The sequence below is a fragment of the Tachypleus tridentatus genome, chromosome 6 (assembly GCF_004210375.1).
Source record: "Tachypleus tridentatus isolate NWPU-2018 chromosome 6, ASM421037v1, whole genome shotgun sequence".
In the NCBI taxonomy this organism is placed as follows: domain Eukaryota; kingdom Metazoa; phylum Arthropoda; class Merostomata; order Xiphosura; family Limulidae; genus Tachypleus; species Tachypleus tridentatus.
In genome coordinates, this window is record NC_134830.1 from 67,850,296 (window position 1) to 67,871,148 (window position 20,853).

A 20,853-nucleotide genomic window follows, 5' to 3' on the forward strand; every position below is an offset into this window, starting at 1 on the left:
TCTCTGGTCCTACTTAAATACCCCCAGTGTCACAGCAGTATGTCGGGGACTCACACAGCTAAAAACCGGGTTTCGATACCTGTGGTGGGCAGAACACTGACAGCTCATTGTGTTGCTTTGTAATTAATTCTAAATAAACAAAAACAAACACTAGTTTAAAAATACTAGGAACGGCAGCAGACAGCCGTAGTATATTTGCCATGAATACAAAATAAATACTGAAGTTAAAATGCTAACATACTACCACTTTTAAACTTTTTGTGTACCTCGTAAGTTTCTCATGATTATGATGTATAACCTTGACCAATGCGTAACCAAACGCATCGTGAAGCTATGTAGTGTGCAGGACTATATAACGTTTACTAATACGTATTAAAATGCATAATAACACCAGACGAGCGGAGGACTAGAACAAAAATATGACAACACAGTCAAACAACGGTATGTCATACCAAGGACTTTTGAACTCTATTTGACATACCAGAGGCTCAGGATAGGTGATCGAGGACTTTGACCTTAGTTTGATGCATAATAATATAAAATATGAGATAAATAAGTGTCAAAGGAAAAGTACGGAACTGAATTTCCACTTCGAGATCAGCCATGTTTTCAAGATACCAACTTTTGACACATCGATGTAAAACATGATTACATGATAGACCAAATATATCGAACACAGAAAACTGTCACATGGGTACAATTAGAGGAAAATACTGATCATTTAGGGCATTATGAGAAACATATGCAAATACTATCCTGCAACTACATCTGTACATTTGGGATTACTGATCTTTGCAAGAGTCATATTATGGATTCTGATGAATGGGGCGATTAAAATATTATTCTGTTATTGCATTGCCTTAGAAAACTGATGTTCATAGCTGCTCAATAAACTCTGGAAATGACACGATAGTGAAGTTAACTTCATTTACGACGTCATACGTCTCTGAATAGTCACATGATAGTAATTTTCTGGTGTTTTCAAGACAAAGATACTAGAGTCTGTGTTTAGGGGTCAGGCATAGTTACGATCAAGCCATATATCGTTATCTTTTTCAGCCCACAAATTCATTAAGCAAAAATAAAAATGACTGATAGTTAAACCTAAAGTAGAAAGGAGAGGTAAAAAATGATAAAATCTGAAAATGTTGGAGAAAAAATAGAAGGGCAAGGAAGACGGCAAGGCAGATATAGCAAAGGAAACACTAAAAATGGTTTATTGAACAAGAAGAAATGACTCGAAACGACCCATTTTCAGTAAGTTAAGTGCAGAAAGGAATTACATGAAAAGGGAAGTCCAGCTGGCTAGAAAGAAGACGATGGTAGGAACATATTGATGTAGTGGCTAGTAGTCGAATAACTCGTCAGTGATAACATAGTACTGGAGGTGAATGTCCAAAGAAATAAGCATAAGGTCAGTCTGAGGTATCCACAATCGTCCATCATCGGGAAGCACCACCTTTTTAGGTAAAAAAAAAGATTAACCAGGAGTAGATGAAAGTGGGTTCAGCTAGTTGATCAGTGTTAACACAATGCTCCTTGCCAGATAAATTATCCTCGTGTGGTGGCAACTAAGTTTGATCATTTTTGTTTCTTCAAAAGTGCTAAATTTTGTTTGTGGGTGACTAAAGAAACACAAACTTGTTTTATTTCATATTCCTAAAGAAGGAAGTTAAAATTTAAAGCTACGTGAGCTGTCTCATGTTGCTTCATGTAAATTTGTTTATTTTATTGCTGGTTTTTAAGTATGTAGTTATTTAATGGGCTATCTGCGCTCATCCCTAGTATCGAGACAGAATTTAACATTAATGTTATAAGCTCTCAGCTTTAACGCTGAGCTACTGGGGAGTATAATGAGTCTGATATATTTTGTTTGCCGTTAAGCACAAAACTGGAATTGAAACCAGATTTGTAGCTCTATAAGCCCTCAAGTTTACTTATGAGCCCTTAAAGGGCACTATATAGATACTTTTGAGTGTAATTAGAAGTAATTACAGAGTGGTTAGTTTCTGAATCTACTATATAAAGCAAAGCAGTGTCACAGAAGAAAAATACACAGACATATATCTACCATTTTATATCTGTTCCTTATATATATCTCAACATGTCGTGGTCAATCAACACCAAATTTGACATAGTGATACAAGATAACATTAAGAGGTAATGGGAGGAGAGGGTTGGACAACCTCATGTCATTTCATGTTGATAAAATTCTTGAAAATAGTATGTCTTTTTTCAGCTTTTGTATCTTTATGTATTCTTACTGCACTTTTAATGTTTATTATCTTAAAAAAAATAGAAGTACAATTTTCTATCCTTTGTTACAAAGAGATTTATTTCACCCGTCCAAAAGAGGGGCACTGAAGCTAGTATACTTATAGCAGAGCATAGGTAGAAAAATATTGGTTTAAGTAGTGTCACGACGAGTTATATAACGAGAGCACTTTGGAAAATGGAATGTTTAGTAATTCTGATTTTTAATCTTCAGGATGATAAATTTTTGATTGTATTTTGAGATTGCAACAATGTGACTGGCAGTATTTATGGCACAAATTTGATAAAGGTGCAATGAGGTTCTTCAAGTGGCTTTTCAGCTTGAAATAGAAAGGATTCACTGGTAAATCAGAACTGTATTCATTACTGACCTTGGAAAATGGATATTGAAATTGCCATTACAAGATTAGAAACTTTCCAAGTTTTTTTTATGTTGCATTCACTGAAATACCACTTTGGTTTAAATGATTTGAAAATGAAGTTTCTAAGAGGCATACTCCGTAAAACAATATTCACTAACAGGTAGTTGCAATAATATAGACGTTGAGCACTATGTTGTTACAACGCCTGTCAACACATCCGGTCGTCCTCCGAGAACCATATATCTTAACAACAATTATGCAACATAGTTTCCTTTGGGAGAGGCTCCATCTTAAGCTGTCATGCTCACATTTTTTCACTTCATTTTGCAAGCTTTTCTAATTCATATATTGTACGAGAACAATTGTTTTTAACACCCGTTTCAATCATCTGATCGCAAACAAATCCAGAAACTTAACTAATGCTTTTGTATGGAATAGCATGAAAAGCTATTTCATACTTCAGCTACTACGAGTATGCAATGATTGAAATGGAGGTATGACTGGAAGCCTTATCTTGGTGAACCCATGTCATGATCACTTCATATCCATACATAGAGCTTTCTCAATTATATTTCCTAGACCACGGCTTTTGTGAATTAATTTTGTGTTCACGGATTTTTCCCTGTTATGAGACGCTGCACGTTACTCATTACATTTGAATTACGACTTATTGTATGTCTTTTTCTAGTTGGCTCTGGTGCCCCAAGTTGATTTATATACATTTACTTTCAAACACAGTTAAATACAAGTGATAGAATTTCTAAGGGAGGGACATTCTGACGCAACTTATTCATACAGTTTGAATGAGCTTTTAGATACCATTTCCAAAATAGTCTAACTTTTGGCAGTATTAGACCACCTGAAAAACACCAAATAATGTGAAAGTGCAATTCTGATACATTACATTTTACTGCGACTCTATATTGGCTATGGTTACCATGTCCTTGCTTATATGCATATTTCACTTTTTAAATATAATATATTCAACCGAACCTTTTTGATAAAGGTCAGGCTAATTTCATGAATGAAAGAACAGAGACAATTGCTGAAGTCCACTAGTTTTTAAAAGGTTAAAGTTTATTTCAGGTTGTGGTTAAGAGATGATATCAGGGTCCTAGTTACCAGAAAGTACAGTTGGTAAGTCGGTTGTCAATAAAGGAGAGATAAATGAAAATTAGTCCTTAAAATAGCTACAATGATTAGGAAATATTAACAGCTACCTAAAAGGAATTCTTACAGTGGTAATCTTAAAAAAGGCTGTCAAAAACGTGCGAGTGTTATAAGAAAATAATCTGAAAAAGGACTGTAGAAAGAGTGTGTGAGTGTTTTTCTTATAGCAAAGTCACATAGGGCTATCTACGGAGTTCATCGAGGGGAATCGAACCCCTGCTTTTAGCGTTGTAAATCTGTAGACTTACCGCTGTACCAGCATCAGACTGCAGAAAGAGCATCGCAGTACAGTAAATGTTTTATTAAACCCAAAGCTACAGAACTGGCCATCTGTACTGTGCCTTTCAGAGGTATTGAGCCCCAAATTTTAGGATTATAAGTTCTTAAGCTAAACACTGAGACACCAGAAAATAGTTGCATGAGAAAAGGTAGTCATAGACTTAGTCATCGATCTATAGTAATAGACAGAAACCAGTTCAGAATAGAACTGAAAAAAGTGTACATGAGTATGAAAAACAAAGTTGAAAAGGAACTGAAACTACAAGAATATTATCTGTCCTTCCAACTTTTGAACTACTGAACGAGGGGGTAAGCAACTAGAGAATAGTATCCCCCCCGCAAACTCCTGTACTAATCTTGTCAAGGTAAATAGTGGGATTTGATTGTCATTCTTATAATACACCCATGACTTCAAAGTGTAAAGGCAATATTTAGCAAGAACGTGAACAATAGAATCTTTGCCTACATAACATACATATTAACGACTAAAACACGCCAGACTCCCTTGAAAAGGGTTGTAAAAGTGAGAGAGAGTAGAAAAATTATCTTTGCAAAACGATTAGGATGAAATAAGATGATATAAAGAACGGAGGTTATGAAGTTGTTTAAGTGACAGATCACACACAGTTAATAATGTAGAAAATAACATGAAATATAAAGCCTTACTTAAAACAAACGTTTGAAATGTAATTAGAATGCTTTAGAGTTTACACAAACGGCCCGGCATGGCCTAGCGCGTAAGGCGTGCGACTCGTAATTCGCGGGTTCGCGCCCGCGTCGCGCTAAACATGCTCGCCCTCCCAGGCGTGGGGGCGTTACAATTGACGGTCAATCCCACTATTCGTTGGTAAAAGAGTAGCCCAAGAGTTGGCGGTGGGTGGTGATGACTAGCTGCCTTCCCTCTAGTCTTACACTGCTAAATTAGGGACGGCTAGCTCAGATAGCCCTCGAGTGGCTTTGTGCGAAATTCCAAAACAAGTTTACACAAATAATATTGAGATTTTAGGGACGCATAATAGTTTTCTTAATTGTAACATGAAATCGCTTTGCACTCAGACTAGTAATGGAAAAGACACTGTTTTCACAAACAAATCTTTAATAAAAGTATTTTATTGAAAATGTGATTTTTGGATGCTTGTTTTGAATTTCGCGCAAAGCTACACGACGGCTATCTGCATTAGCCGTCCCTAATTTAGCAGTGTAAGACTAATGAGAAGGCACCTAGTTCTCACCACCCACCGCCAACTCTTGGGCTACTCTTTTACCGACGAATAGTGGGATTGAACATCACATTATAACGCCCCCACGGCTGAAAGGGAGAGCATGTTTGGTGTGACGGGGATTCGAACTCGCGACCCTCAGATTACGAGTCGAGTGCCTTATCCACCTGGATATGCCGAGCCAAAGCCAAAGCTTAGTAACTAAGATGTATTTAGATTTTTAAAAATACAATACTTCGAGCACACTAAAGACACAACCTACCTTCATGAAATCTCGGTTCGAAAGAGCGTAATAGCCTTTTCACAGATTAAAATGGCTAAAAAAAAACCACTAAGGGGATATGAAACTCTGCCGATTGGTTATTTCCGTTTTAAAAAATGGAACTAGTTAATCGATTGATTCGACACATAAGTCATATCTCAGGAAATCAAAAAGATACGCGATTCTTATTTTATATTCTCGCTTGATAATATTAGTAATTTGAGTTCATAATTTGTACGAAACAACAGACTTAGTAGTTTAATATCCCAAACATCTAATATTAAATAGTGCTGCATTTAATATACCACGTGACTCGCTAAAACTGTATTTAGGTGTGTTCTTTTAATATTTACTTTTATATTAAGGAATTATCTCACATTTCACATTAAAGTTTCAGTTATAACCTATAATTTGATTACAAACGTTTTGACACAATATCATAAAATGGTAGTTCAATAAAATTTTGAATGCAAGTCAACAAACGCGATGACATGATCTTGACCCGTGACCCGTCGCGAAAGGGTTTTTACACTTTGGAGTCAAGGCTACTTTTTCTATACTCTCACTCACTTTAATGATGACATAAGAGAGAATAAAGAACGGAACAAGTAATAGTGACAGTCCCAAAATGGAGTTACCGAAAAGCTTACGGATCTTACAAAGGCAGAGTTCGGATTTTCGCAGTGAACAGATCGCAGATAAACCATTGAGTTGGTTTGGATAAAAAAAAAAAACAGGAAAATCTAAAATCAACTATTAAAACGTAGATGACAAAGAAAATCTCATATACAGAATAAAAATACTCCGAGGGAAACGAAATAATAAATTATTTAAATGCAAAAGAAGTGCATGATTGTTTTTTAATTTTAATTTAATTTGACGGTGGGTGGTGATGGCTACCTACCTTTCCTCCAGTGTTACACTGCTAAATTAGGGACAGCTAGCGCATATCGCCCTCGAGAAGCTTTGTGCTAAATCCAAAACAAAAACAAAACAATCCTTCCTCCTTTTCAATCTCCCTCAAATGCTGCATGGGGTCGTGTTTCTATGCCCGCGGTGGAAAAGCACAAATAGCTCATTGTGCAGCTTTGTGCTCAACATCACGCAGGATCTTTCTTTTTTATTTATAAGGGAAATAACTTTATAATCACAACACATCAGTGTTATTTCTTAAGAAATATTTGTTCTGTTATCAACTACAAACAAAACAAACTTACATACATACTCTCCACATGAGCGATATAGAAGACGTACATCTCTTGTAGTTTTGTGGCCTTTTTTTTTTCGTCAGAGAGACGTTCTCTTTTTTTATCGCAAGTTTCTAAACTAAAGGGTGATTATAAACAAGACCCATATTTAGAATTATTATATGTTAAAAACTGCTTGTCCTGCGGGAATAAAATTTTACTAGAGACACATCAAGAGTCATAACTCTTACACAGGAATGTTTGGGTCTTGTACAGACTGTTTCGTAGCTTTACTATAATGCACACCGAAAGCACCGTTCTTCCAAATTAGCAATTTCATTTATCGTCTTTCTCTCTCTTTAAATTAATATCACGAAATTTGTAATTGAATGAATTGTATACACACATATAAAATATATCCAAAATGAATGATCACTGTCCAGAACCTCTGATGTTTGTTGTAGATTCATATAAGGATGGATTTTATATGAGAATGACCGAAGACATATCGGACACCTTTTGAAACCTTATACCATGTTCACATGTTAGTCCCGATAGGGCTAGTATTCCTTAAGATATAAACGCTTTAAATTTGGGTTTGTTTATATAATATCCCTGCATTATTGCTTTAAATATTAGTAGTGAATATAGAACTTTTATTAAAATTACATTTAAACGACACACCACTAAAGGTGTACATTGAAGAATACTTCTAAAAATAATGTTCACTTGTTAATAGCTTTACAAAAATCAAATATTATACTTTATATAACAGTCAAAATTACTTTTATTGTTAGTTACTGTCTTTAGAAACTTGAGTAGCCAGTGACATTTTTATTTGTTGAAAGTTTGTACTTTACTACACTGTACGTTGGTCTAAAGATATGTATGTTGTATACTAACCTCTCCAGAAGCAACAGCATCTCCAGGTACAAAAAGTTCCGGATAGACGTTTTTAATGTACCAGTCAAAACTTTTACATTTTAACTTTTTTCTCAACTTTTCCCTTGAACTTACGTCTCCGAAATCACCCTGCAAATCGAAATGATCACACCCAATACAGATATGTAAGACATATTTACAAAATACACAAATAGAAATGATAATTTTTTCCAATTTTTTGTTAAAAACGGTAATTTTCTTCACTTTGTTTCTTAAACGATAAATAAATAAAAATCTCTAATCAATCTGGAAAGAAATATTAAAACGTTAGCGCCATCAGCTGCGAAATTATAGAGAAATAAAAAGGACAACAATATGTTTTAAGACTAAGAAAGCAATTTAAAAGGTTATAGATGTTCTTTATATACAGTAAAATTCTGGTTATATTTTACACAGCCAACTAAGTTTGGTGATAAAATGATAAGTTTCACCTGAAACTTTCAATTTCATTCGTCAAAAAATAGTGATCTGCAAATTTTAAAAGAAGATTAAAAACCACTTTTCTTTCTTTTACAGTCAAAACATTATTTTATTTTGTGTAAGTGTGGGATGCTCTTACTTATTGGAGAAATGCATCAAGAAAAGAAATAGCGAAAGTTTAGAGTTCATTACGAAAGAAACAATATTAGCTAAAACTGACACAGTTGTTTAGAGCTCTTACGTTACTTATAATTCTGTTTCTTACCAGATCGTATCCCACCCTTTGGTAGTAGTACTTAGCATAATCATCTAGCCACACCTCTGCCAGTCTAACTGTATTTCGCTTCAGTACGTTTACCCCTGACCTCCATTTGTACGGACTTCTTTTTCTAAAGATGTGACCCACATGAGAGCAGGGTACTATTTCTAACGTTCCATGGCACATCCATATCTGTTACACAGGAAATTATAAAATAATAATAGAACTCTAATGTTTTATCTGGTCAAGACTAAAAAATCTGGAAGAATATAGGAGACAAGTTTTAAAATGATATAGAAAAAAATGAATCAAACCACCGTGAAAAAGGAACGACCTCTAAGGATATTTCACAAATATTATACAATGTATTGAGTTACACAGAGACAAAAGACAATCTTAAATCACTGTAACGCAACTTAGAACCTGGGGTGATTATCACAAGAAGGAAACTATCTAAACGATCATGAATTTTGCTCACGTGTCAAATGATGAACTGACGCATATAGAGACAGAAAATAATTGCTATTATTTTACATATTTAACAGCACTGAAGAGAAGTTACTTCAATTTGAAGACATCTATAATGGCACACACATGGACGTAGAAAAGAATCGTTATTGTTTTGACATGAGTTTGATTTGTTTCGAATTTCGCACAAAGCTACATGAGGGCTATCTGCATTAGCCGTGCCTAATTTAGCAGTGTAAGACTAGAAGAAAGACAACTAGTCATCGATACCCACCGTCAACTCAAGGGTTACTCTTTTACCAATAAATAGTGGGATTCACCGTAACATTATAACGCCTCCACAGCTGAAAGGGCGAGCATGTTTATTGTGACGGGAATTCGAACTCGCGACCCTCGGATTTACGTACGAGTCGAGTGCCTTAACCACCTGGCCAAACTTGATGGGTCTTTTGTTTTAAGGCAATATCACACATTGTAATTCGGAGTGCTCAGTTCGGGTCTAATAAGCAGCATCCATTACAATATGATGCTTGGTAGATGATAAATTGACTCAAAGGATAAAGAAAAATAGTATCATAAAGACAAAACAAATTGTTCTTCGACTAACTTTAAATATGCATTGTATATTAAATCATTTATTAGCCCAACTGCAAACTATAAAAAAGTCAATATATAATAAAATAGGAGTACCTTAAAAGAAAGTTCTAAGTTCTCTCCTCCCCATATATCAAATCCACTATCATAAGTCCCAAGTGTTTCAAAAAATGTCCTGTCAATAGCAAACAATCCCCCTGCCATTGTTGGAGACCTGTTGATTTATATACAAATAAAACAACCATAAGTAAAACAAATGACAGTTAAAATATCTTTAACTTTAGAGAACATTATTAATAACATAAGAAATTTAGGTGTTGGAATAACTCATTTTTAACGTTTTTTTGCACCTTCATAAGTACTTTGTAAAATATTAAACGATATATACAAAGGGTTAATAGCACTTTATTTGAAAGATTTGTATATACTAATACAGTGGAGCGACGCTGCAAATGCAACCCGTGACGCCACTGGCGACACGTTTAGCATCCGTATATACAGAGTGAGCCAAAAGTAGGTGGAGAGCATTTGGAATAGGTTTATGTATCGGTTATATTAATGCAATTGTATATTATAACTATGTTGCAACTATATTATTTGTGTTATATAATTACAATTTTATAATTACATTTGTTTTAATTTTATCTGTTTTCTTTTTTTTTAGATTGTTAATAGAACCCATAATGTCAAATACTTTAAATACAGATAAAAGAATATGGGTGTTAAAAGAGTATTGGAAATCTCAAAATACTGAAACCGTAAGGAGAAAGTGGGTTGAAACATTTGATACTCCAGCTCCAAAAAAGACAAACCATTTACCGTATCCGTGACAAATTCGACGCCACTGGCTCAATCCTTAATGCTGCTAAAACTGGTCGACCCAAAACAGTCTGTACAGAGAATAATAAGCAACGTGTTGCCGATGCATTTGTTCAAAGTCCAAACAAATCCACCAGAAGAGCTTCTATGGAATTGAACATACCACAAACCTCTATTAGGCGAATTATAACGCAAATTGGGTTGAAACCCTATCGACCACAACTAATTCATGGCTTATTGGAGGATGATCCAGACAGGCGACTGCAATTTAGTGAAATTATGATGAACAAGACTGAAGAAAACCCAGGAATTTTAGATAACATTGTGTGGAGTGATGAAGCTTCTTTTAAATTATCCGGTCATGTCAATAGACATAATTGTGTTTACTGGTATAGTGAGAACATGCATTTAACATTAGAACAACAGCTAAATCAGCCTGGTGTCAATGTTTGGGGCGGTATTTCAAGTTCTGGTGTTTATGGACCATTTTTTTTGGACGGAACAATTACAGGAGATAAGTATCTCGAAATTCTAAGGAATCAAGTTGTTCCCCAGTTACAGCAACAACCTAATTTACATGACTTTTATTTTCAACAAGATGGGGCCCCTCCACATTATTCCAAAGGAGTTCGTGAGTATCTTGATGAAACATTTCCATTGAAATGGATTGGTCGAAGAGGTCCAATCGATTGGCCGGCACGTTCACTGGACTTGACCCTATGGATTTTTTTCTTTTGGGAGTACTCAAGGAAAAAGTTTATAGTCAAAACCAAGAAGTGTCGGTGATTTAAAATTACATAAAAGATGCATTTCAAGAAATTAATCCCCAGAGTGACTTGTGCAAAAATGGTTGTCGAAACGTAAGAGGTAGACTTCAAAGCTGTGTAAATCAAGAAGGAAAACAATTTGAGCATTTGCGTTAATAAATAACATTTTATTTTCATTAATATAATTGTCTTATTACATATAGTTGTACGTATACGTGATCTCTAAATAAATGTTTTTTTACTGTCCATCTACTTTTGGCTCACCCTGTATGTTCCACTCAGCAAATTCCCAATCATTCGAAGTGCAAGTGTTGTCACTGATAGACATAGCATTTCGAATAAGGAGTACGTTAATACACTTCTAGTGAAGTGAAAGATACAACAAAGAAAGAGAACCATCTGACCCCTTTTTAAAAAAACCATAGCTTGGCATAGCTTTTGGTGCCGTTAATAAGATGTTGCACAATTATTTCAAGTTAATAACTAACTGCTTACTGGAAGTTTATGAACTTCTGACCACACCTTTAAACTAGCGTTCAAACCTAGACCGTATATATTCTACAATACGTGGATATCGGCTTCTAATATCACGTTCAAGAGGACCGAAGGCACCAAAATCCGTTTAGTTTCATCAAGAATGCAACAGGCACGTAGTACAATGTAATTGAATAAACCTTAAAACTAACAGTTGCTTTCATGAGAAAGGTGGAATAACAACCATTACAATGAACTGCATGACTGTGGAGTTCATTGAACCACATGACTGTGAAGTTCTTGGTGTTCTCAGCAGTCTTGAATCAGAATTGAAAATCGATGTTCAGACGAGAATCTGTGGAAAATCTGCCAAGATATGTGGCCCAAGGCAGAATTTGTCATTCTCCAAAGAAATCTTGTTACAATGGAAACTGTAGTATCGAAATCGGACAATGGTGATAATGGCTACTAGAATGAGCACAATCAACGATGAAGGAAGAACTTTCAAAGATAGTACAAGATCTAGGTCATTGTTTTTATAAAGTGCGATTAATATATGCACAAGTCCTTTCGCAGTTAACAAATGAACACTTACAGTATCAAAATCGAATTATTTTTATTTGTTTTTTCAAGCTGACAGGAGCTATTAATTTAAACATAAATTATATAATACATTTTTAATTATAAAAAGTAAAGTTTTTAATAACTTGACTTTTTTCTTCTTACAGTTTTTCTTTTCATTAGTGGTGGGGTATTGCTGTGAAATTCCAAATTTCTCATTAGACATATATTATTTTGTTTTATCAGTAAACCCTGATGTTGTTTCAATAATATTTATCGTCTCAATTTTAAATAGCAGGTTGATACGTCCAAAACACTTCATATAAAATACACACACTTCGTTTTTAAAGCAAATAAATTAGATCTCTGAAGTCATGCTTACAATTCTTTGAATATTAGATTAATAAACATAACTAAGAAATAATTCTTATCAAAATTAAAAATATTCAAACTTTATCTTCATTTAAAGAATATTTATAAATATGTTAAAAACCCAAATTTTGATGATAGCTCAACTGATGATCCTTAAATAAAAAAGTTACAACTTGAGACAAAACATTTAGGTCCATAAATTAAAATACACCAACTAGGGACATTATTACAAATGTTTTGTTTCGGTTTTTCTTCCAAAATTTCTGCTGTTCCCCAACTGGGTCAGTTGTAAGATTACGGATTAAAATCCATGGTTCGATTCCCCACTGTGGGCACAGTGCAGATAGCCCATTGTGCAACTTTGTACCAAGAAAGCAACGACAATTCTCCTCTTTCTTCTGTTATAATAAGACATTGGCAGTTTCTAGTATTTGCACATACGGATAACAGGTTTGGAGGTTTGACATTTCCGTCAGTTCGTGACCTTTTATCCTCGTGTATGTGTTTGTCAGCAAAATTTCTCAAAACAGGCTGAATGAATTTGAACGGAAGTTGGTATTACATTTGGACTAGGATCCAACTTAGAAGTAATTAGTTTCTGGAGGGTCAAGGTCACAGCAATGTCATAAACACCCAAAAATGTCTTATCTATTAACATGGGGACCGAGTTTTTCATACTATTTTCGCTCCATAACTCAGTAAAAAGCGATCAGATTTTGATGAAACACTGTGGGCTTATGTAGAATATTATTATTCATTGTCCAACCAAAAATGGTCCGTATCTGTTGATAATGACTGACTTACGGATACATTTTCGAATTTTTTGATGGCAGAATATGATCAGTGCTGCGTGTCAGAGATATGCGCTCTACTAAGTGCCTCTTTAGTTTGTCTTGTTTTTAAGTGTCATAAGCCTGCAAGATTGGCCTTGAGTCACGAGGGACATGTGTGGAGTGAGGGATAACAAAATACAATTCCTTAAAAATTATTCATAGAAAAAGAGATTAAACAGAAGCTGTTAAAACATCGATTAAAGTATTATTAAAAATAGATTTTGGAAAATGTGTGATAAATATTTAGCAACTCGTTTAATCAATATAACTTCCTTCACAATCATACTAAGACTTACAATAATAACACCAACTTCTAGTCAGCAAATTTATTCAAATATTTTGTTGCAAAATTTGTTAAACCAACAAATAAAACTGCCAGAATTTTTGCAAATCTATGGTTTGTTTGTTTTTTTGAATTTCGCGAAAAGCTACATGATGACTATCTGTATTGTTATTATTCTTAAATTAAGCACAAAGCTACACAATGGGCTATCCGTGCTCTGCTCACTACAGGTATCGAAACCGGTTTCTAGTAGTATAAATCCTCACACATACTGCGGTGCCACTAGAAGTTATCTGCATTAAATGGAATCATAAAGGTTGGTTGGATTTTATTAAATTACATTATTACTTAGAAATTTGATTAGTTCTTAGCATAAGGGATATTTTGTCTTAATTACCTGTGTTCAATTATTGTTGATATAAGGAGGTACCATAAACTTGCTGTAATAACGCCTTTTGACACAGGTTTACTGGTACAACATAAATCTAAACTCCCTTATCAGATATCTTGTCAATTTATCAAACTGTTGTAAAGACATCTCAGAAGATATTAAATAAAATATTAATGGTTTGTTTAAACTTTGCGTAAAGCTACACGAGAGACACCTTCTTAGCTGTCCCTAATTTAGTAGTTCTAGAGGAAAGATGGTTATTAGTCCTCTCCCACCGCTAACGCTTGAGAGTGGCAAGATGGTGATTGGACTCCGTAACACTCATATTGCGAATCAAGGGCCCTAACAACCTGGCCATGTCGGGCCGAAATAACATCATGGCAACACTTGTATCAAAGGCGTATAGCAGAATGCGTGTCACCTCCTTGCGAATTTTCTTTTCGAGCCCCCTTCATATCCGATTTATTATAGCATTATGGACCTTTATTAATCGTGCTCCCCCCTCGTTTCACGGGGTCTGTGAGGGCAGTCGCTATATCTTTGAACTGTATCTCTGTTAATAAAAATGACTTTGATACCTTATTATAATTTGAGTTTTATTTTCATAATGAGAGGATAGTATTCACGTATTAGGTTGTAACTTCTTCTAATATGGTTTTAAGTGTATAAATAAAGAGTTTAACTGCAGAGGGAAAGAAATAACTGGAAGATTTTTTTTGTTTCACCTCTTTTATGATATAACAATAAAGTGGATATAAATACAAAACTCCTTGGTAATATAAAGCTAGTTAATGAAAATCGTATTATTATATGTATTAAACGTCATTTTAGTTACAAAAATATAATTTGTACTTAAAAATATAAGTCACACAATGTTTATTTAGAAATACGAATTAAAAAACGAAATTTTTAAGTGTACCATAGAGGATCCCATTGGTGCTTGCGGCGTTTTTTCTCTCTATCTGGAATCCCATGCCAATTAAACTGAAGATTCCAGTCAAATCCACCAACATTCAGACTACTGGAATCTCTGAAGTGATACTCAAATGTATCATCATTGATTACGTCAATCACTGGACAAACCACTGTTGTAGAATTTCGTGCAATACGGTCCAACAGAGGTTCCAACCACCCTATACAGAAATAGGTAACATACTTTATCACAAACGTAGCTTTAAAAAGAAATAAGAAAGAAAAAATAATATTCACGTGAACGATAATAAATCAGATGTTTCGAAGCACGCGGACGCTTTACAAGAAACACTTCAGGTACTGTTAGAATTGACGTAGAATTAAAAACACCCATTTTTACAACGTTCTACTCAAAAATATTTTGTTTTATTTAAGAATTACCAAAAATATGTTGGTGGTTATATAAACTTAGTAATACTTATTGAATGTATAGAAGGACGCATTACCTTTTAAAATAGAAAAATGCATAACTGGAAAAATCAAAGCCTTCAATTGGCTTTTATAACAAGGATGAGATATGAAGACCGAGGTGGTTGTATGAGTAGACAATGTCTACTGATCACTCAATTCCTCATCTTGACAGTCATGTGCAATGTGAAATGAAGCGCCATCTAAAGTGTAAAAATAACATGTTCTAAGCTACATACAAATTCGGTTCTCCTTGTTCAAATCTATAATTTTTTCGTAAATTTCCCCTTATTTCTATTGCTGTATGGTCTTTTTTTCCTTCGCCTTTTTCACGTTGCTATAATATTAACTTTACATCAGTGTCCGTATCATGGCCTTAACAACGTTTTACGAGAACAATGTTAAGGTTCATTGATAAACTGCCAGGTGTCGCTTCTTATGGCACAATAAATCTTGACATGATTGGTGTTTCTTTTCTTTTCTTCCTTTTTTAATACAGTCAACGAAATGTATGTCTGTGTGTTTCCTTATAGCAAAGCCACATCAGGCTATCTGCTGAGTCCACCGAGGGAAATCGAGCCTATGATTTTAGCGTTGTAAATTCGTTGATTTACCACTGTACCAGCTGGGGACTCAACGAAATGGAAATTGAGTTATAGCGATTCTGGTTAAGAGTTCTTTTCTGAACCGAAATAACCATTCAGATATTATATCTCACTCATGATCATTTGTGTTTAAATTTCGCCCAAAGCTACACGAGGGCTATTTGGTCTAGCCATCCCTAAGTTAGCAGTGTAAGAATAGAGATAAGGCAGATAGTCATCATCACTCACCGCCATCTCTTAGGCTACTTTTTTACCAACAAATAGTGGGATTGATCATCCATCACATAGTAACGACCCCCTCGGATGAAAGGGTGAACATATAAGGTGTGATGGGGGTTCAAGCCCGCGACCCTCAAATTACGAGTCAAGCGCTTTAATTACCTAGCCATGCCGGCAGCTGAGTGATGATCAAAGTTATGGACATAGAAAAGACCAGATAACTTTACCATAACCCTTTTAAGAAGTAAGTGGCGCTTCAAATTACTTTGTCAGTTTCGTACCGAAACTTATTTGCTTAGGAGTAAAAACTACATAAGGTCAGGTGCTTTTACTATCCTGGGAATTGAACCCCGAATTACACCATTATAGGCTTTCAGGTTTAGTGCTGAGCCAATGGGAGACAAAGCGAAAGGATCTATTAAATTTAAAATGTTAACCAGATAAGTAATGAAATGTGAACGCTTAAAACTTCTTCTTGCATATAAGCATTCGGTGCTTGGCAATTTGAGTCAACAATACATGTTAACAAAACGTGTAACATTAGAGAGTATGACATATGTATGTTCCTGGGGAACTCGTTTTAGGGCTACTGACCTCATAAATAAAATATATCGACACAGTATGATCCCTGCTAAAAAAACCCTTTCTTATTCCGATGTTCGAACAAGTCTATACAAGAGTTAGAACTGTGCAAGCCATCCCTGCTTTTGAACCGACAAACTAGATGGAAGACAGTTAGTCAACAGGGCTCGGCATTAACCATTGATCTACTATAATCAAATAGAGAGATTTTTTATCATGGCTTCGAAGTGAGGAAAACCCTTTTTATGCTGCAACATGACACGAATCATGACCTTCAGTGACAGTCGCATACACGAACCATTTGGCTACATTCGGTACAACTGAAATTCCAACAGTAAAGAAACATACCAAAATAGTGCATCAATTATACCTGCACATCTTGTGATGGTTGTACAGAGGTTTAGGTAAAATTACAGGGAAATAGAACTCTCTTTTCTACATATGAAACTGTGCATGGGAACCAAATAATTAGTTTCATATAAATCCTTTTTGATTTCAGAGATAATCAGATAATTCGTTAACATTTTGAAGTAACTGAAACTACTGATGTTCAAGAGCAGAGAATTGCAGTGTGCTGATTAGTTTTAATTATATATATGCATATGCCAATGTCGGATATTACAAATTTACTTTGTAATATTAGCTTCTGTACAGGAAGTACTGTTTCCTAAAGTTTAATTCACAGCATGATTTTAGTCATTCGAAACTTAAATTTAATTCAATCTACCATCTAGGGGCTTGTAAACCTGCCATATTGTAATTATTAAATATGGTATTCTGGTAATATTTTTAGAATATTCATATAATTCATAATTGTACAGTGGGTTTTAATTTAAAACCACAACAAGAAGAGTGACAGGGCGTGTTCATTTTCGCGCACTCGCCCTAGGGGTATAGTACACACTGACATAAAGTATCCAGAAATTCACCTCTATATTGTTAACTTCCTCACGCATAGCATCGAGACGAAACATGTCACTCAATGCGTATCTACAATATATTTAGATCTAAAAATAACGCTTTATTAGCCCAAAGCTCAAAATTAGTTAAACACAAATGAAATAACGATTAAAGCTTTTCTTAGTTCGAAAGTAAGAATGTGACGAAAATAAATATATCATAACCTATGAAAGACCTGTGTGGGTATCCAATTATTACTTTTTAGCCTTCTATTTTTCAGAGGATGAAATGGATTTTATGGAGTTCTTTAATTTTGGAGCTAACGAGCCTGGCTCAAGCTCTGCCATATCACAAAACATTCCCTGTACTCTAAGCTGCAGGTTATATGATAAACGGTCAATACTTTAGCGTTGATGGTGGGTGATAGGGCGCTTCTGAACGGCTGAATTCTTTATGGTCAGTTGTTCAAAGCTAACAGAGGTTGCAACTAGCTTTAGTATATTTACCATAAATACAAATACTCATATAAAATTTCGTGTATGAACCAATCAAGAAATAGCCATAGAACCTACCTTCGGTACATTCACAATGGGAGTCCAGATAAGTGAGGACGGTTGCTGTAGCTACAGACGCTCCCAGAAGACGAGCTCTGATCAATCCCTCCCTCCGGCGTGTTCGGACCACTCGAACCTTAGGGAGTTGAGTTACGTAGTCATCCAACTGGCGGAGTAGGTGGGCTGTGAAACATAACCGATGACAAAGATTCACTTTACATATAAATTCTAAGCAAACATACAGTGAGAGAGAAAATACGAAGGGTTAACAGAGCAACTGGACCGGTACGTGAAAATATCTTCATTTTAGATGTTGTGTTAGACTGTATGTCGTCTTTGGCATTAGCCCCCCGCTAAGTACAGCGGTATGTCTACGGATTTACAACGCTACAATTAGGGGTTCGATTCCCCTCGGTGGGCTCAGCAGGTAGCCCTATGTGGTTTAAAATTGGCCTAGCGCGTTAAGGCGTGCGCTTCGTAATCTGAGGGTCGCGGGTTCGCGCCCGAGTCGCGCCAAAACATGCTCGCCCTCCCAGCCGTGGGGGCGTTATAAGGTGACGGTCAATCCCACTATTCGTTGGTAAAAGAGTAGCCCAAGAGTTGGCGGTGGGTGGTGATGACTAGCTGCCTTCCCTCTAGTCTTACACTGCTAAATTAGGGACGGATAGCACAGATAGCCCTCGAGTAGCTTTGTGCGAAATTCCAAAAAACAAACAAACAAACTTTGGCATTATTAACATTATTAATGGATGTACATTTTTGAGAACTACACCAAGACAAGAGATAAATCAAAGCTCACTTGTTTTACATGAGAAACTGGTTAAAAAAGTATCCTCAGTATACACTCTCCGACAGGGACCGAAGGTCGACTTGAAGAGTCACTTGTTTTAACCATTCGCACCACTAGATAGTAATGTGTTGTCTATCAGTCAATCAGTAAACACTAAAAGGACGTCGCATAAGGAACGCTTAACTTTACAATTTGTGCTGTTGTGACGTCAGACAAACGTGCGCTTGCCATAAATCACGAGAAGAATTATGCACTCTGTAGGCTGCAACACAGCATGACATATGAACTTGAATAGCAAGAAAGAAAATATTTGTTACTCTTAATTTTAGTTTTATTTCCTCTTGAAACAGAACATTTTCGGGAAACCTGCGGAAGTACAACTAGTAAGGCAGCTCTTCAAGGTGTTGCGACAACCAAATAGTGCACTAATAATTTATTTTAATGTTAACACACATTTTAAGTGTAAGAACAGAAAATTGTACAAAGAAGGTTAATGCAAGTCTGTAGAATTTTCTTTGCTTGTTTCGGATATTCGCATAAAAACTCAAAGTGATATTTGAAAGCTGTCTATACTTTCGAATTAATAAACCAGATATGTGTGAGGACTCACAGATGACTCTTGGGGCCGCTCTAGTCGAAGAACGGGATTTGACCCTTAGTCTGTCAATGTATCTACGACCCAAAGTGCAGAGCACGTCTGTTTCTGCAACAAAATATAAGGGGTGTTTGTCTTAGAGTAAAGCTACCTGTTGTGTCCACCGCGAGGAATCGAGTCCCGAATTCTAGCGTTGTAACATGATAAGAATAATGAACTTTAGAATTCACAGTCGGGCATGCTCACCAGTCGGCCACACTCGAGTCTTATATGGATAAAACCAAAATAATTCAGTCATTCAACAAACTGAAATAAGTGGCAAAGTTAAAATGTGGTGTTGTTATGAAGAAAGGTCGACGAACTTCTTAATAGCTGTGAGTTTTTTATTTTTCGTACGCATATTTATAATGGTAATTTGGTAATACGACTTATTTCCTCTTTATGAATTAGGCAAGACAGTAAGAAAAACAAGACCAAATTGTAAAATACACATAAAGGTGAAAAGTAACCGATTCGGACATTGTTAAGTTTTATTTTCTTTGTTTGTTGAAAGTAATACAAAGCAAAACATTATCTGATTATAACTTCTCCAATATATTATTTCAAAGCTGTTAAGCACAGTAAAACCTGTTTTAGGCGGAATCGCACTGGACCGAGTAAGATTTCCGGCTAAACCAGTGAACACGCATTTCCTTAATTATATATAATTTTTGAGCGGAACATTATACTTGCTTGGCTCAAGGGAAGTAAGACGTTTGTGAATAAAGTTATTATACTGTTTATGCTATATTTATTAGAATAAGAAGAAAATAGACATTCAAAACATAAGTACACAAAATCTTAATCAAATTTATTTTAAGAAAGTGTGTGTTTGTGTTTTTCGTATTGCAAAGCCACAAAGGGCAATCTGCTTAGCTCACCGAGAGGAATCGAACCCCTCATTTTAGCGTTGTAAATCCGGAGACATACCGCTGTACTAGCGGAGGGTGTAAGAAAGTGTCCAGTTTTAACTGTTTCGTTTTTTTAAACGGGCTTTCTCATGCGGTTGAAAGAGAACGCCAATTCGACGGCCTTTTCGTGAAGTTCATTTTCTCCCTTAATTTTTGCATACAGTTCTATAGCGTTAATATAACTTAAAACAAGCGATGAAGTAGGAATTTCTATTTTCTTACTGTCTGTTCCATTTTGTTCATCTTCTGAATCTCTCACATTGTTACCATCTTGTGATTTTATTATAGATTTTAAGTCAATTTCATCTGTTTATGTTAAAACATTCTTTTCAACGTTCACA

The 20,853-nt window shown here is 35.3% G+C and overlaps 1 protein-coding gene across 1 annotated transcript in view; it reads right to left on the reverse strand.

The window, feature by feature from the left end:
• LOC143252738 (putative polypeptide N-acetylgalactosaminyltransferase 9) overlaps positions 1–20,853 on the reverse strand; it is a 69,442-nt gene that overhangs the window by 10,091 nt on the left and 38,498 nt on the right. Inside the window, exons 3-7 of the mRNA XM_076505329.1 lie at positions 18,196–18,360; positions 14,857–15,070; positions 9,534–9,651; positions 8,382–8,567; positions 7,658–7,786 (exon numbers count right to left, since the gene is read on the reverse strand). Of these exons, the coding sequence (XP_076361444.1) occupies positions 7,658–7,786; positions 8,382–8,567; positions 9,534–9,651; positions 14,857–15,070; positions 18,196–18,360 (812 nt within the window). The remainder of the gene's footprint in view (positions 1–7,657; positions 7,787–8,381; positions 8,568–9,533; positions 9,652–14,856; positions 15,071–18,195; positions 18,361–20,853) is intronic.